This window comes from Leuresthes tenuis, unplaced genomic scaffold, assembly GCF_036924035.1.
Source record: "Leuresthes tenuis unplaced genomic scaffold, fLeuTen1.0.hap1 SCAF_13, whole genome shotgun sequence".
Lineage (NCBI taxonomy): Eukaryota > Metazoa > Chordata > Actinopteri > Atheriniformes > Atherinopsidae > Leuresthes > Leuresthes tenuis.
The window spans coordinates 20,275,347-20,293,996 of record NW_027325367.1 but is presented as its reverse complement, the minus strand read 5'-3'; the positions used below and the strand labels follow the sequence as shown (position 1 = coordinate 20,293,996).

General features: G+C 40.5%; 1 protein-coding gene across 1 annotated transcript; it reads left to right on the top strand.

The window, feature by feature from the left end:
• The first annotated feature begins 222 nt into the window (after positions 1-222).
• On the top strand, positions 223-14,525 carry ankef1a (ankyrin repeat and EF-hand domain containing 1a). The gene is made up of 11 exons (XM_072361889.1): positions 223-562; positions 1,310-1,517; positions 2,153-2,314; positions 7,100-7,299; positions 7,404-7,553; positions 7,837-7,960; positions 8,273-9,095; positions 11,301-11,527; positions 11,683-11,828; positions 13,985-14,140; positions 14,370-14,525. Exons 2-11 carry the CDS (start codon positions 1,328-1,330, stop codon positions 14,523-14,525), a joined length of 2,334 nt encoding a protein of 777 aa, XP_072217990.1. The 5' UTR covers positions 223-562; positions 1,310-1,327.
• Positions 14,526-18,650: the final 4,125 nt, after the last annotated feature.

Sequence of the window (18,650 nt, the reverse complement as noted above, 5' to 3'; positions counted from 1 at the left end):
TCATTACCTTCAACAAAAAAAGAAAAGAAAAAAACAAGTCGGGGCTCTATTATTGAATAATTTGAAAGAACAGAAATGTTGTAGGAATAACTAGTTTTGTGCTACTAAATTTGGTATTTAAAAAAAATTGAATTCTCCATTCCAATAGCTGTTTGATCACGTGGACAAAAATTACTCTGACTTGAACACTGCGTTTGATAAACAATAACAACATTACCGATATATGCTATTTGCTCCGTAATTCTACACGTAGTGGGCACCTATCTCCCTACAGTGTCGCATTACGGAGCTCATCACCAGCCCCTGAAAGCCGCATTGACAAGATCACCGACTCACCCCACGTTCTTCCCGGGATTTTCATGCGTTCCGTTGCCATGGAGCTAGTTTTGTTTCCTTCCTCCAGGTCGCACCAAGTGAATGGTTGTGCTTTAAAGTTTGGATAAAAACTTTCATGGATAAACTAGGGGCAAGTGTAGCTCCTCGCTGATCAGACGTGTCGGGTAGGACAACTGAGTGCAAGAGTTCTTCTACACGAGTAACGGGCGCGTGTCAAGAAAAGACGGTGACTAGCTAATCTCAATAGGTGGCCCGTTGCTGATTAATCAATCCGTAAATAATGTACTGTTTCCATGTTTTTTAGTATAGCGCTTGCAAAAATTATTTCCTACATTACGTCATTTTGTAATTATGTTCAGCATAAGGGGTTAATATTTGTTCTTCTTGGCGTAAAAAACACACAAAAAACTTGTTTTCTTGTTTTAATGTAAGGTAGAAAAACAACATTGCAGTTGTGTTTCTCAGAGAGGAAAACTACAACGAAACTTAAACAAATCAGGTAATATTACAGTTATTGTACATTGTAATACAGCAACTCCACAGTCTGTTAAGTGGCATAAAATGAAGATTGGACACTGGTGAAGAATTTGAGCTGTTCTAGTTAGAACCTTCCTTATTAGAATTACAATTTCTCTTTTAAAAGGAACCCCAGCTACCAAGATGTTACTGTCCTATATGACCAATGTTTCTACCAGTTATATAAAAATAGATATATAACTATACTATGTAACTTGTATATTTAAATACATATATGTGTATTTCTGTGTGGAGTTTGCATGTTTTACTAAATTAATTTTTAAAGAAATAACAATTCTTCATGATTTTTTGAACAACACATTCTAGTATAAGGCAAAGTATATATATGCCCATTAGTCCTCACAGCCAGGGTTTCCCTTTAAGCTACAAAGCCTCCACACCTGTGTCTATGTTGTCATGAAGTTCCAACTCTCCTTGGTTCTTGTTTTCCCAACAGCTTCTCAGTAACAACAGAATGAGCGACAGAGTGGCACAGGGCCGCTTGCAGGTCCTGCAAATTTACCGTTTGCTGCAGTACGTCCGTGAAGGAGATAAGGCGCAGATAGAGAAGATGGTGAACTTTGGAGTGAAAAACCTCATCAATCTCACAGAGCCACAGGATGGCACAGGGGTGCTTCACGTGGCAGTTTCAGCAAATGATCTCGGTGATGCACCCCTTTCTTTCTCTTGTCAGATAATGTGCAGTCCCAAGTGAACAAGGGGCTCAATTAGCCTGTTGTGGACAAGAAACTATGTAACAGTTTCATGTTTCTTGAATTAGGTTACATTTGGTCAAACATCTGAAACTAATCACAACAGAACATTGCCATTTGTATATGGAATGTATATGGATAACTGGAATGTTGTAATTATTTATATTAGGGTGATTTGATAGTGTTTACAACCTTAAAAATCTATGTTTAAGTATTAGTTCTTTGGCTAAAAGATATAATGGCCAGTAATATGTAGGCCAGCTTACAAACAAATTTGAAAGTGGCTGTGTAATAGCAAAAATATGGAATTTCATGTAGAATATCTAAAGAAAACCCATGCCTAATAGTGTTAGAGAGTGATGAGTGTGCATAAAAGTCAGGTTGGGCATAAAGTTAAATATAAAGCATTGCACGGCCACTTTTATCAATAATTTAACTTTCAACCATCCTGTGATGACTTTCAGTATTTAGTGTTTGTCACCCACAAGAAATCAAGCAGTTCATAAAGTTTTACTGCTACTATAAAAGTAATCTTACAGAGTCCTGTCTGTCTCCTGAGTGTCTTTATATTCGTTGTCTCTTCACAGACCTCGTCAGCTTCCTTCTTTCGCACGGAGCCCATCCTGATATCCAAGACAAGAGGGGCCGTACTCCAATTATGTTAGCTGCAGAGTTGGGCAATGAAACTATTGTAGCTCTGTTGGCAGAGAACCAAGCTAACCTGAGGCTCATGGATGCTGAGGGAAAAGGTACACTGTCAAAGACATCACTTGGCACATCTGTAACATATCCAAATGTTGGTGGCTTTAAGAGAGAAGCTGTATGAAGAATGCACTTGTATTTAGAAAAAGATTAGTGGCTGACTCTTCAACCGTAGAATAAATAGCAGATAGTGTGGAGCTGTGATAAAAGAGATGGATGCCATAAAAGCAAAGGCATACAGCTGAGTTCAGATCTCTTACACTCATGAATAAGTGAATACATTTTAAGCTATCGCTGCTCTCATCGCTACTTCTTTCCTTTAACACAAATTAGCTTAAGGTTTTCAGCATGGAACATTTGTTTTGTTCTTCTGGGACAGAGAGTAATTACACAGTTTAATGTTTCCCACAGAATCAGACTCTGCTGCTTGTTTTCACACATGTACAAGAGTCCTGAAATGTACTGGACATGTTGTGTAGTGATATATGAGTGAACACACATATCTTCATCTTTTCCTCTTGAATGTCTGAGATTTTCCACCCAAGCCATTTTCATGCTTGAAGACTGGAGATATTCAGGAGAAAGTTCTCTGCAGTTCACACAGGGGTTTCACAGTGGGATCATTTAGGCTGGAGATTCGAGAAAGAGGAGGTGGGGAATCTACATCACTGTGTTTGTTTAAATGTTGAGAATAGCAGGTAGGAGTCCTTGTTGGGTTGATATCAGTAGACTGTATTTGTACGTATGATAATACATCACAAAAGTGATGAGTGAGTGGAAGGCAGCTTAGAGGTCAGCGGAAAGGAAAATTAAGGAGCAACTCTTATCAGCACATACACTCACACACACTACTATGCTTTTTCTTTTCTTTTTCTCTCTTCTTCTGTTATTCATCACAAGGATCAGAAAGTCTTCTTGGATCCCTCTCAGATTTCTCTTTCATAGCCTCCACCTTACTCCTAGTTGCTGCTGTCAGACAGAACAATCTCTGTTGCTCTGTTGATAATTTTATAACTTTTATAACTGTGATGATTTGTCATTATGAATTATTTTGACGTTATTCTTAGCTGAATAAATTGTTCTGGGCCCTTTTCTGTGATTATCTGTATCTACCATAATCTAATACCGCAATAACCTGTAAAATCAGCATAGAAAACTAAAGATCATCTGCCCTCTTTGTAAAAACTCATAAATCATATTCAAGTAGACATCATCCACAAGTAGGACCCTAAAATGCTCCACAAGAATATACTTACAATTCACATTTACAGTAATTTTATATTACTCTAATGAGGTCATGGAAGAGCTTTGGTTTGAGCAATGAATCCTCATTTGAGCTTGAAGTGTTTTTCTTCTCAAGTTAGGTTAACTGAATGCCTTGTGTTGTCTTACATCGCATGAAAATGCATGTTCTTCTGTTTACATATTGATGAGGAGGCAGTATCCCAATAAGAAAGGCTAAAGTTCCCTCTTGTCATAATAATTGCCCCAGCTGCAGTCTGTTCAGGTCTGCACATACCGTAAAAGACCATCCTCTGGGAGTTAGTGACCAAGAGAGGGAAGGCAGAGTATTATTTGTAATGGTTGGCAAGTGAATATACTGTAGTAGCTTACAAGCTTTTGTATGATGTACTCATTGTATGTTATACAGTACGTATGTATGTACATGTGGGTGTGTTTGTGTGTCAGGCCCCACGGCTACATCTAATTACAGATCAAGTCCTAATGGGGATCCTTTCTTGTGAAACCTGATATCACTGTGCTCTCCCCAGGGACTTGTTCAGCTCAGCCTCAGCATGCACATTCAGATCTTTCCTCCAGGAAGATGAGTTTCAGTAGTCACACTATTATTATTAGCATCATTTCAGGCCATCAGCTGCAGATTATTTCACATGGACTGTATGGTCTGTATACAGCACAAGAAATCTGTATATCAATCCAGTGAATTAAAGCGTTTCTGTTTCATTAGGAAAAGGCAGCGCTGTTAATACCTCTCCAAATGCCTCAAGGATTGCTGTTACAGGATAATGAATGGCTGTTACAAATCCAATTGTCAAGTGTGCACAAAATTTTGTTTTTCATTTGTTTTTTGAGTTAGCTTTGAGTTATACAGCATTTACTTAATAGATTTTCTTTGATCTTTTATTTAGAGCTTATTGATGCTCAGTAATTAGCGTTGGCATCACCCAGTTGACCACTACGACCGTAGTGATGGGCTAAAGGTTAGAAGAGCATGGGTATGATTTGGTTTTTATAATCTGAATGGGTAAAGTGAAGCACAGCAGCTGATCCTCCCAATGTGTGTTGGCACAGCAAAGCATTTGTTGAATCATTTGTTGTGCCTGGCAGAGGTAATGTCAGTTGCTGGCTGCTGTGGATAAGATAGTAAATTAAATATCGGCACTCACAATTAACTCTGTAACACCTTCGTTATTTGTACAGCAGCAGATACAAGTGTTCTTCAGCTTTCCCCAGTTAATCGATAAAATAATTAGAAAATGCAATGAAATGGAAAGAGCTTCTCTTTCTGCAAGTCACTGTCCTCACTTATTGCTTTTAATGAAATTACATATATTAACTGCAGATTTCTGTAATTTAATTTTGACTTGTCTAAGCAAAATTAAAGTGACTGTATCAACAACATCCTTCAGACAAATAAACGTAATTGGGAAATGTAAACGGACACATATCTTAAAAGGGGGGGGATTTAAGTTACTTGGTTTGAGATTGGTTTGGAATGAGAGTACCCACCCTTTTTGGAGTCCCTGGAGAAGGCACTGGAGCTCCTGCAGGAGACTCCCTCATCCTGCTGGAGGACTTCAATGTTCATGTGGGCAATGACAGTGAGACCTGGAAGAGTGTGATTGGGAGGAACCCCCCCCCAATCTGAATCAGAGTGGTGTTCTGTTGTTGGACTTCTGTGCTCGTCATGGACTGTCCATAAAGAACACCATGTTCAGGCATAAGAGTATCCATATGTGCACTTGGCACCAGGACACCCTCGGCTGCAGTTCTATGATCGACTTGTGGTTGTATCGTCGGACTTGCGGCCGTACATCCTCAACACTCGGGTGAAGAAAGGGGCGGAGCTGTCAACTGATCACCACCTGGTGGCGAGTTAGCTCCGCTGGTGGGGGAGGATGCCGATCAGACCTGGCACGTTTAGCAGAATCCCCTGTCAGAAGGAGCTTTAACTCCCACCTCCTGCAGAGCTTCAACCATATCCTGGGGGAGGTGGGAGACATTGAGTCCGAATGGGCCATGTTCCGTGCCTCCATTGTCAAGGCGGCTGACTGGAGCTGTGGCTATAAGGTGGTCGGTGCCTGTCATTGCAGCAACCCCTGAACCCGCTGGTGGACACCAGCGGTGAGGGAAGCCGTCAAGCTGAAGAAGGAGTCCTATAGGGCCTTTTTGGCCAGTGGGACTCTGGAAGCAGCTGATGGGTACCGACGGGCCGCAAACTCGGGCCTGGGAGGAGTGCTCCAGGAGTATGGAGTGGGGCTGTTCAGTCTCTGTATGACCGGTGTGAGAGTTTGGTCTGCATTGCTGGCAGTAAGTCGGATGTGTTTCCAGTGAGGGTTGGACTCTGTCAGGGCTGCCCTTTGTCACCAATTTCTGTTCATAATTTTATGGACCTTTTCCTCAGCCAGAAAAGGGTGGAATGCTCTCTCCAGGTCGGGAATGAGATCCTTCCCCAAGTGGAGGAGTTCAAGTATCTCAGGGTCTTGTTCACGAGTGAGGGACGAATGGAGCGGGAGATTGACAGGCGTCCACAGTGTTGCGGGCTCTGCACCAACCCGTCGTTGTAAAGAAGGAGCTGAGCCAGAAGGCGAAGCTCTCTATTTACTGGTCAATCTACGTTCCTACCCTCACCTATGGTCACGAGTTGTGAGTAGTAACCGAAAGAGTGAGATCACGAATAAAAGCGGCCGAAATGGGCTTCCTCCGCAGGGTGTCTGGGCTCTCCCTTAGAGATAGGGTGAGAAGCTCAGTCATCTGGGAGGGGCTCGGAGTAGAACCGCTGCTCCTCCGCATTGAGAGGAGTCAGATGAGGTGGCTCGGGCATCTGGTTAGGATGCCCCCTGGACGCCTCCCTGGTGAGGTGTTCTGGGCACGTCCCACTGGGAGGAGACCCCGGGGAAGACCCAGGACACGTTGGAGAGACTATGTCTCTCGGCTGGCCTGGGAACGCTTCGGGGTCCCCCCGGAAGAGCTGGAGGAAGTGGCCGGGCCTGGGAACGCTTCAGGGTTTCGCTGCTCAAGCTGCTGCCCCCACAACCCGATCCCGGAGAAGCGGTAGATGATGAATGGATGGATGGATGGTTTGGAATTCTTAAATGATGATTCCAAATGAAGTTGCAAATGTGAAATTAAATATGACCAGGTGTGTCATAGTTATATATATTTTCAACATACATCAGTTGAGTCTTTATATAAATAAATGATAAAATGGTCCGTCAAAGACTTGTGCCCCAGAGTTAGATTATTTTAGACCTGTTAGCTAACGAGTTAGCTCTGAAAAGCTCATTATACAATCCCTGTTCAAATCAAAATTACTGATCTTTTTTAAAAAAAATTCCCTTTTTCTTTTTTTGTATATCTAATTTTTTGTATTTCTTGGGGCAGTTGTTGCTTTATTAGGGTATTGGTAGCTGTGACAATCAGGGAACAAGCTATGTTCAACAACATTCACCATGAGAACAAGGGTGCTTTGTATATTAATATATATTTATATGTTTTGTATGATTTATTTATTTTATTTTTTGTTTTCTATTTTATTTAAACTTTTGCTAAACTTGTGTACCCATGTCCTTGCCTCATCTGTAACTCAGGTGTGCTGTTCTACTGCATATATCCCACCAAGCGCCACACCCACTGCTTGCAGGTGGCGCTGAAGAGCCAGGCAGACGTCAACAACGTGTCAGCAGAGGGGATTCATGTCTTCCAGCTGATGTGTGAAAAAGCCCATGTGTGCACCCCTTTGTCTCTCATCATGCTAGATGCTGGTGCAGATCCTAATGCTAGAAATCAGGTAGAAAACCATAGACAATAACAGCTGATGAATTATAGGAATTGAATTTCATTGAGCATGTGGCATCTCCTCTCCACTTCTTTCCTTTTGTGTCCTCTCCACAGGAAACTGGCGTCACTGCGTTAATGGAAGCAGTGAAGGCAGGTTCCCTGCAACTCGTTAGAGCCATTCTCAGGAGAGGGGGAAATCCTAACAGCCTGGACCAAAAGCGTTTCACAGCAGTACACTATGCAGCCATGTGGGGCTTCTTTGAGGTGCAGCTAACTCTCAGGCACACAACTTTATCTCTGCAGGACATCACCGACAGATGAAGCAAAGTTCTGTTTAAATATAAAGTTATGAAAGTGCATTGGATGTTACCATAATTTTAAGTTGATGAGAGATCCTTGGCCTCTATAATGATTAGAGCGTCTCTCTGCCAAGCCGAGCAGTTTTGAATTTGTTGTGCAAGAGCTGAATTATGTTACAATTTAGAGATGTGTTGACAGCACTTTACATTTTGGAATCTGTAACTCTCTGGTGTTCTGTATCTCACAGGTGATTCAGGTGCTGTCTGCATACTCAGCAGACATGGGTGTGATCAACCAAGACAGCTGCACACCTTTACACTACGCTGCTCTCACAGGAAATGCCAACTGTTGCAAGTTCCTAGCACAGCGAGGTACTGTAGGAGAAACGGACAGCACAAGAAATCTTGATATCAATCCAGTGAATTAAAGCTTTTTAGTTTAATCAGGCAAAGGCAGCTCTGTGAATACCCTTCCAAATGCCTGAAGGATTACTGTTACAGGGTAATGAATGGCTGTTTTGTTTTTAGATATTACACCTTATATATTAGCTTTGATACATGTGGAGCCAGAGGCCAGGAAATTGAATCAATCTGAGAGATATGTAGCTGCAGACACAGTCTCAAATTAAATTAGGTAATTCTACCCTGTATTTATATTTTTGTAAAACTCTGCTCTGTGTTCAGGTTGTAACCCTAAACTGAAGAACCAGGAAGGTTTGCTGCCACGTCAGATTGCCAAAGACTCCGGTCACAAAGCAGCCGCTAAGGAACTGAGGAAAGCAGAGAGGCAACAGGGGAAAGGCAAACAATCCAGTGGCGTCAACCTTCTGTCAGATGTCTGGGCTCTGACCCTCCACGACTGGTCTTATGAGTTTGAAGATAACTTACAGCAAGCCTGTGGGGACAAATCAGAAACGGTGGACACAGAGACTTTTATTTCTTTGTTAGAGGATCTACAAGCTCCAGTTGACCTAGATCAGCTCCACACAGTCATCTCAGCCCACGACAAGAAAAGAGAGGGATGTGTCAACGTTACTGACTTCATCAAAGGTGTCAAATATATCAAGAAGGCTTTTCTCCTCTCCTCCTATATGCCCAAAAAGAAAAAGGGGGAAAAGGGAGGAAAAGGAGGTAAGAAGAAAGGTAAATTTGTTCTCCCCCTGCCCATTTGCACCCTCCCACCAGAGCTCATGCCCCGCCGACCTGACGGAGGCCCCCCCTGCTTCATGATTGAGACATTCTGCAACTGCTCAGACATCCAAAGATTTGACCCCGATCACCCACCAGAACATCCAATAATTAATGATTCAGGATGGTACATAGAGAAGCCAGACAAGACATACATCAACATCAACTACTGTGTGAAAAGTGGAAATTTGGAAACCTTGGACCTCGCATTCAGTCAGGGGGTACCGGTGGATGTTAAGGATCAGTTTTACAAGACGCCACTGATGGTGGCCTGCTCCAGTGGCAACTACGAGGTGGCTCAGTATCTTCTCAGTCATGGGTGAGTTATGTTGTCTGGTCAAAGTTTAGAATTTGGTACAGGCTGATTTGTGCTTCCCGTGTCTGTTCTGCAAATAGATTATTCACATTTTCAACTTCTAAAGTACAAAAACGTGGATATTTTTGGCACTGCTGTGAAAATAATAAAGTAGATAGATAAGATCAGTTGACTTATGATAACTCTGGATTCCACGATCTATTGTTCCCTTTGAACCCCTTATGCAGTCACTGGCAGGCAATTTAAATCCCACATAGAAATGTGAACCCATCGTAGCAGCTGAAAAAAAAACTACAAAGAAATAGTAACTGAATATAAATGCATTCAACAAAACAAATGATTTACTGTAAATTATGTGATAAAATCTGGGTTTAATTTGATTGTTTTCACCTAAAATGCAGTGTAAATGTGGCACAATAATTTCCTTAAGGATGGATAAAGTTCTTACCTCTAAACATTTAATGCAAATTTAAAATTAAGTTTCTCCTTTGGAACATAACATGTCAACGAAAACACAATTACTAAAACGTGAGAAGGCATTCTAGAATGCATCCGAGAAGACATTCCAGGACAAGCTAAGAGAAACATTCAGACTATGATGCATAATGACTAAAAACATTTTGCACAATGTACCAAAACATCAAATGCTGAAAGAGACATTTCACTATTTCATGAAAAATATCTGCTCATCTTGATTGTTACCAGCAACACATTGAGACGGGGGCAACAACAAGCTGGAAAAATAAGTGGTAGTAAAAAGAAACAGCTTGAAGATCCATTCATGTATCCTCATTACCTGCTTAATCCAATTAAGGACTGCTGCAGGGATGGGAGATATATTACCTACCATTGGGCAAGAGGCAGTGTACACCCTGGACAGTCACCAGACTATCAGAGGGCCAACACAGAGACATATGAGACAAACAATCATGCACATTTACACGCACCCTACGGTCAATTTAGAGTGTAACAATTAACCTAAAAAACATGGTTTTTAGGGTTCCCATGCATGAGAACGATCTTCACTCAGAAAGGTCTCTGCCATGATGTGAACCAGGAAGCTGTTGCAGCTAATTGTTTTAATGTGCAAAAGGTCTGTAACGAATGGGTATAAAAAGAGCACCTTAGAGAATCTAGGTCGCTTAGAAATGAAGACGGACAGAGGTTCAGCATCAACAAATTGTAGAGTAATATTGGTATAATGCTCCTCATCAAAACATTTCAAAGACTTTAAATATTGAATTTGTACATAATATCTTATATTAGATTCAGAGAATCTGGAGAGCTCTCGGTATGTAATTTACACGACTGAACATCAATATTGGATGCCCAGCATGATGTGGAAGTCACTGCATGAGCAAGGGAACGCTTCCAGAAATCTTTGTCTGTGAACACAGCCATCCACAAATGCAGGTTAAAGGTTAAAGGTTAAAGAAGAAATCATATATGAACATGGTCCAGAAACACCACCATCTTCTCTTGGCGAAAACTAATTTTTAATGGACTGAGGCAAAGTGCAAAACCGTTCTGTGGTCAGACGAATCGAACATTGTGTTTATTGTTTGGGAATCATGCACACTGCGTCCCCCGGACTAAAGAGGAGAGAGACCACCTAGCTTGATATCAGTGCTCAGTTGGAAATCCTGTATCTCTGATTTCAGACAAGAATGCGACAACATTCCTCTGCCAAAAGTCCAACAACTGGTCTCCTCAGTTCCCAGATGTTTACTGATTGTTGTTAAAACAAAAGAGGATGCCAGACAGTGGAAACATGGCCCTGTCCAGACTTTTTTGAGACATGCTGCTTCTATCAGTTTCAAAAAGTGCTAATATTTGTCAGGAAGTACTACTTCTCATTTTTAACATTTGATATGTTTTCTGTTTCCACATTGAACTGATATTTTTACACAACCTCCCCAAATTGTTGGAAAAAGCGGTTGTATTTTACTCTTCACATTTTGCCACACTGCCGTCCATTCTGAGGTTCTATTTTCATTGCATGGTTTAAGCAGATACCATTTACAGTTCTCGTTTTTGATGGTCAGATGATGTTAAAACCTACAAAAAAAGCAGACCATGATCACAAAATACAGGCCTTAGATTTTGAAATGATACTTTCAGACTCAGCTATGGGGTTAGTAACATAAGACCTTATCTTTATTTTGTATTAAGGCGTGTCTAAACAAACCATATTCCTGATCCTGACAGGGCTGATGTTAATGTGTGCGACCAGTTTTTCTGGACACCCCTGCACCATGCAGCTCATGCGGGACAAGTGGAGATTGTTGAACTTCTGATGGAGGCTGGGGCCTCTGTAGATGCAGAGGCCATCGGTGGAGGCACGCCTCTCATGAGGGCCATCGAAAGTTCTCAACCGTCGTGTGTGGACTTCCTCATCAAGGCGGGTGCCAGTGTGAATGCAGAGAACAAGAAAGGTTTGACTTTAGAATATTCCAAAGCTAATTTATTGTTCATTGTTTAAATGCATATCGACAATTTATGATGAGCATTAAATTTAAACTGTTCATCAAATATATACATACATATATATATATATATTATTTGGTTGACTGTTTTTTTTTTTCTTCAGGACAAAATTGTCTTGATATTGCACTAGCTTTTACAGACTCCAAAATAATCAACTTGGTCGAAGACAAGATGGATTCCCTGCCTAAATCAAAGGACTCGTCGAAAGGAAAGGGGGATAAAGCCCAAAAGCCACCTGCAAAAAAGAAGGTCAAGTAACTTTATTAAAGTCTTCTACAAGCTCTCCACAAAAACTATTAAAAATTATTGGGGAGCCCTTCACACCTGCCAGCACATAGGTTTCCTGTTTCAGTTTAGCTTTTGTTCATCAGTTTCCTAAATGTGAGGAGATACATTGCCCGCCTGGTGTTGCAGTGGGACAGTTCAGCAGATTGTGACCTATAAACAATATTAAAGCAAAACTGAACTTCACTGAACTACATACACGCACACACGTTTTCATCTGGCTACTCCCTTTATAGCGTGACGGAAACCCAAACCTGAAGAGATCTGATTACTTTCAGCCTGGAACTCGTAAACAAATTGCACCAAATGTGTCATGTTGCAGGTAGATGACACTGGCGTCTTGTGACCAGATCAATATCAGACAGAATGTCCTACTTCTTTTAGTAAGGCAGTGTAGCTTTAGAAGTAAGTGTAGCTGCAAGCAGTTGTTTGAGAGTGCAAGAAAAAGTTTATCATTGAAAACAAAGTGCATACAGGTATTTTAAGAGCTGATTGACCACTGAGCATTATTCCCATCAACAAAAAAAGTCCACTGTGTGGTTTCTGCTCTGGTCAAAGTTACCAGTTGCCTGTAATATGACTGTAATCCTCAACAGAACAGGTTGGAATCCACTCATTGCTGTAAGAAGCATAAGAATCTGATAAACCTGGTAAACCTCCATCTTCTATGACTTTTTCTTTTCAAGAGGAAAGATATTTCCTGAGGTCAGCTCATCAACACCTAGTTTACAATCCCAAACATGTTTTAAATAGCTGTAAAAAAAAGTCTGCTTCTGTATATGGCACAGATGTAAAATTTCATTTTTCTTTCTTTTTTTCTTTTCTTTTACCCAGCAGTCATAGATTCTTCACACCACATTATGGCGAAAGTCTATCTTGATTTGATGGAGCCATTTTCAGCCATCTATATTTTCAGTCAAGTAATTCATTTCACTCTAGTCATTACTTAAGTCATTACTGCTAAATTAATTTGCATGATAAATGTTCAGGCGGTCAAAATTCTAATGATAAGCCATTTGCTTTTGTTCAATTCAATTCAATTCAATTCAATTCAGTTTTATTTATATAGCGCCAAATTGCAACAATTATCATCTCAAGGCACTTAAATAATATAGTCAAATTCAAGCCAATTGGAATTCAATTCTTTGTAATCATAATCCAATGAAATCCAATTAATTAATTTCAAAATAATCCAATTCATTCATATAGAGCCAATTAAAAAAAATAATATCCTAGCTAAGGAAACCAACAGATTGCACCGAAACTTGACTTCGGTCCAATCTCCCGTCCTGAGCGGGCCTGTGGCGGCTGTGGAGAGCTCCCTCCACAGGGAGTTTCTTCCCTTTTAACAGGAAGAAACCTCTGGCAGAACCAGACTCAGGAAGGGTGGCCATCTGCCTCGACCAGGTTATTAAAAGTCACCATCCTCTGTGAGCCATAGAATAAAAAAAAAACAACTAAATGAGTGAGACATGGTAAAGCTTAAATTTACTTGCTCAAATGTAGGACTGTGTCCAAGGAGAGACAAGAAGTGGCCTTACTGAGAGTGTGACACTGCTTTAAAGATTTAATCTGACATTTCTTAACATTAGTTTCGGCTTAACAGGTAACAGAGCTTCTCCAAGCATTTGACTGTATTTAAAAAGTAAAAGTGTTAAAGTGGCTGAAGCAGTTAGGAGATAGAAGCCAGGCCCAGATGATATATCCCTGCAGATACACAGCCTTCAGTTGCATTCCAGCCTGGCATCACCTACAAGAGCAAGAGAGTCACAGCAGCTGCAGGTTAATGAGGATGTTAACGCAGAGGCTCTTCGTCTTCAGGCAAGAAAAATGTAATATTCACTTCTACAAGTGCAGGTTTCCAGCTTTCATTTTGCGTATGTTTGAGTCCATATCATACATTTTAAACTTAAAAAGAATGCACCTGTTTGTACTGGTTTAGAAAAAGATAAGAGTGGCCCCTTAGACCAAAATATTTGTGTTCTATTTTTTATTTCCTCAGCTTTCTCGATGCTGGTAAACCTTTTTGGACTGACACTTGCTACTCTTTGCTTTCTATTTCCTGTGCAAAGTATTTTGGTGACATGTGGAGGATTTTAAATTGTTGGTGTTCCTCGCAGAGTGCTGCTGCTGAAGGTGCAGTGCGCACAGAAACATTGACAACAACTTCAGGAAAGACTCCTACACAAATGGATTCAAAGAGTGTCATCCTCCAAAACACCAGGATCACTACAGGGAAAACCAACACTGTGGATATCACCTTTGTGCCAAAAACTGTGGGTGTAATCAATACGGCTTGTCTCACTATAGCAACTTGCCAGTAAATGTGAACCAAATCATAGAGTTTATACTGTTTACTGTGAAAAGGCTTCAGTTTATTGTTTGTAAAGCTTTTTACATTCCGTCACACCACTGCTTGCTAGCTTGCTAGTGTACACTAGTTTAAAATGGAATTGAATGGTTAAGTAAACGCAGTCCTGACCCTGACTTATGTCCCCACCTCAGGTTTGGGGGAAACCACCAACCACCAGCCAGCTGATGTCAAAAATAGAGAGACGGAGGGAGCACTTATTCCTCGAGGTGGACTTTGACAACTTTGTGATGCCTTTCAGCCACAACATCCAGAGGAAGATTCTGGAGCTGACAAAAGCCAATGACTGAACTGGAGGAAAGTTAGGCTCAGAGAGACAGAGATATTTCAGAGACCCACCCTATTTCTGTTACCTGAGCTGATCAGCTGTTAGAATTATGGATATTTAATTTAATGGGCATTAACTTTTTTTTATCACAGTTTCTGTTATTAGTATTACTGCAAACAAATATTCACATATTTTGATCTTGTCTTTAGCATGAAAAACAGACATCCATTATATGGATTCAACATGCCAAGTTTGCATTGACAGATTATGCTTTCATTAACAACCAAATTACCACTAAAAATAAAGGGTACTCACCTTATAGTACTGTATACCCATAATGTTCAGCAGGTACTGTTTGCATATGTTAGTGACTTTCAAGCTATCTTTTAAAAAAACAAACTGATAGATATTTATCAATCCACTGTAAAATACATTATACTATCTATAAAGATTTTATACGCAATTACAAAAGAAATGGCTACTGTACTTCAGTCACCTGACCCTGAGAGAATAATCTGCGGGGTAATTAAAGCACAACAGTGTTTGTGTTACAGCAGGGTGTGAGTGGAAACTGTTAGCAACGGATGAGGAGCATCTCTCTTTCTATCTATCTGTCTATCTATCTAAATATCTTTCTATATCCATCCAAAGTCAAAACAAGCACTTTCATGTGGACTGTGATAAGTAAAAGTAAAAGTCGCTTTTGTGACTTATGTGTGTGACTGTTCTCAGAGGCCTTCTGTGGTTGTGTGGGTTCTTGACATTGTTTTTAGTTGGACCTGCTCTTCGACCAGGTGCAGTCCTAGATCTTTACCAGGAGGAGGTGCTGTTTGGCCAATTTAGCAACTTAAGGGTTGTTTATTAGGCTGGTAGATAAGAAAACTTGGAGGGAGCTCTAGTGTTTCTAACACAGAGAAACATCAAAATGGCAGTCATGTGTTTTTACTGTTTTTCATACTAATCACTCAAATGACCGTGAATAAAGAGTCTAAAAACTGTACTGAATTATTAATTTTAAGATGCTCAAGAATAAAACTACATGTTTTATCTTTGCATTGGTGACATAAATTCACTGGAAGTGGAATGATGTTTAGAAATGATTTGTATAAGCTGACCATTTTCTGTGTTGAATGTCGCATCGAGGCACACTCCATCATCACTACCACCATCACTAGATAAAATTAGATTGCAGTCTTCAAGGTCCATGGGGACACAGTTATATAATCAAATATACAAGCAGAGGGGGTGGAGGGTAACAGCTATGAGATTCTCAATATACGGCCAGAATTGTCCAAATATGCATAGTCACAATAGCATCAATGACAAGGATGTGAAGAGTGAGACACTGGAGAGAGGAGACAGCTCTGAAAGGAGAGAGGAAGGAGGAGGTACATTTGTGTTAATATAAAGAAAGACGAACAAAGATGGTGAATTCTGAGCAAAAATCCATGAAATTCCAATAGGGTCAATCATTATGAGACTTTAGCGATGGGGGACGGTGGGAACTGAGAAAGAGAAGCAAGAGAAGGGAAGACGAAAGGATACGAAGGGAGGAAGTGGTTGAGAAAAGGAGGGGGGTAGAGGAGAAGAGAGCACCGGAGGGTGACTCAGAGGATGGCGAGGGAGCACAACAGAGGAGTGGGCGGGAGAAGATGAGGGCTTTTCTAGCACAATCAGTGGCACACAGGTTAGAGGGCGTAAACAAGGCTAGTGGCTCTGATTGTTGGCTGTGACGCAGTGTGTCTGTCAGGGCGTGGGCTCAGGCTTATATGGTCATGCAGCATGTGTACTCTTGTGTATTTTTTTGGTTGTATTCCTGTGGCAATAGCATGCATTTGAAACCAGAGAGAGATACATTATATGCAGAAACATATCTAGTATCATTAAATACCCTCCAACATATATTAGTCTTTCTATGTGAAACATTTTTCACATGTTTATGTATTCAGCATGTGATTGCAGGCTTGTATGATGCATGTCATTTTAAATTTGTGCAGGGATCTATACAAATTGTACTGGATGTGTGTTGTGCTAAAATGTGAATGGGTATACATAAACCAATAGAACATATCCAAGACTGTTTTTTACACTTTAAGAGCTTTTTAGAGCATCTCTCCTCTTCTCTTTTATCCCCTCCCTTCCCTTGCCCTCCCCTCTGTTGAGAATCTGTCTGAGCTCCAGTCACTGTGTGTTGCAGCCAGCAGCACTGCAGTCTCCCAGCTCCGGCCCTGCACCGCTTACTCAGCACTCAGCACCCTTTGCTTCCTGAAACAGCCCACTGGGATACACACGCATGCTTAAATACATATTACAATATTGCTCTTTACCACATTACAGTATGATATTATTAGATATAATCTGTCATTACTTTACTTACATAAAGCTCTCAGACACAGATGCATATGAGCATAAGCATATAATCCAAAAATTAAGCCAATGAAGCATATTTACACAAACACTATGGACGTCATACACTGAAATATATACAGATGCACCTTCCTAACTGTGTCTGCCTGCAGCCTCAGCGCATGAATAGCATATACAGGCAGCCATTCGGTACATTACGCTGAACAAATGGGATTTTAGACTGCAGTACTACTAACTAAATCCTCAGTGTTGTGGCACAGAAACCAGCCTTGACGAGATGGATTCGGTGCAAAAACCAGATAACTATAAACACTAGCAGTGTAGGAGAAAGCTGTGCTTCGCAAAATAAAAAGGCAACATTGTACAGATGCTGGTTTTCCATCTATTATTGATGAGGTAGTCGAATTTCACACTAGCCTGACTCAATATACTGTACTGTATGTGACACAGTAGGAGCATATGTGTGCAAGTATTTTTTTTTACTCAGTGTCAGTGTTTAGGACTTCTGCAGGTTAACTGAGTGGGTTACATGTTTCTACATGTGTGTATGTGTGTGTGTGTGTTGCATCATTCATTAGCGCAGCCTCTGCAGTGTCATGGATCTCTTTGGCTTTCTGAGCTCTAGATTCCAATTTGCTGCAAGCCTGGAACTTTTATTATGAAGATATTGATTCGAATTTCAGCGTGAGACCAATATTGCTGGCTGGTAAACAGAGGGCTGGATCTTAGCTCGTAAGCAGTCCTGGGAAAGACACCAAAAACCAATATGATGAATACCTCACAGGATAGATTACAGCTGTGTCATTTTAGAGGGTATGCCTCCTGTATATGAAAAAAGAGGATTTAAAGAGGTGTTAAGAGTAAGTTATCACCGTACAAGACATGTTATTTAACTATATTTGACTCTAAAGTAACAAAAGTGATGTTTTCTAAAATAATTTGAATCAAAACTGAAAAGGTTGAGTATCCATGTAAAAAGCAGGATCAATGTAATCCATAATCTGCCTCCATACAGTTTCAAAATGTAAAAAATAGCAGAAAATATTCTTGTATTGTTGTATTTTTGTAATTCTGTTTAGCAGGGGAGGCCATGGAATAGTTTTTTACTTAGAGTAGATAATGTGAATTTTAGGCCTTTTTTGTATCTATATCTAATAATCTGAGTAATAGATGTCCTCTGCGGTTAATCATACTCTTGTGGAAAGAAGAAAGTATGCTCTCTTTTATTTCTAAGGTTTTTATATATCAGGAAAAATAATCTGGTCCGTACAGGTCTTAAATGAGGTTAAAACAACCTCAGATAAACAACATCAACACGTGATACACAGTGCCATTATCTATTTTAAAAAAACTAAGCCAAAATGCATATGTAAAACTAAGGGAATTCTTACTGCTTCTATAGGAATGAAGAGGATAAAGAGCTTAGGCAGGTGCTGCTAATCAAACACACTTAATTATCAGATTTTTGGTAGTTGTGAGCACCTTTATAAAAGTAGACGTTTTGGCAGTTTGTTTGTCTGGAGTGTTGGTGTGTGTTAACACAATGCCAAGAAAGCAAGGTTAGACATCAGCAATGTTCTTATTGAGGTAGCTGTTCCTGACAGGGAATGCTTACAATGCCATTTCCAAACAATGTGGAGAAAGCCACTTCTCTCTAAAAAGAACATGGCATGAACATCAACAAACCACTAGATTTCTGGAACAATGTCACCAGCACAAACACTTTAAAAATGATGGTGATTTGGACTTGTTTTACAGACACAGCACCTGGGTCCACCAT

Bases quoted from the DNA above. Each gene is read 5' to 3' on its own strand.
- ankef1a (XM_072361889.1), top strand. From the start codon at position 1,328: ATGAGCGACAGAGTGGCACAGGGCCGCTTGCAGGTCCTGCAAATTTAC. The intron at 1,518-2,152 runs GTGATGCACCCC...GTCTCTTCACAG, and splicing joins AGTTTCAGCAAATGATCTCG to ACCTCGTCAGCTTCCTTCTT. The intron at 11,829-13,984 runs GTCAAGTAACTT...TGTTCCTCGCAG, and splicing joins AGCCACCTGCAAAAAAGAAG to AGTGCTGCTGCTGAAGGTGC.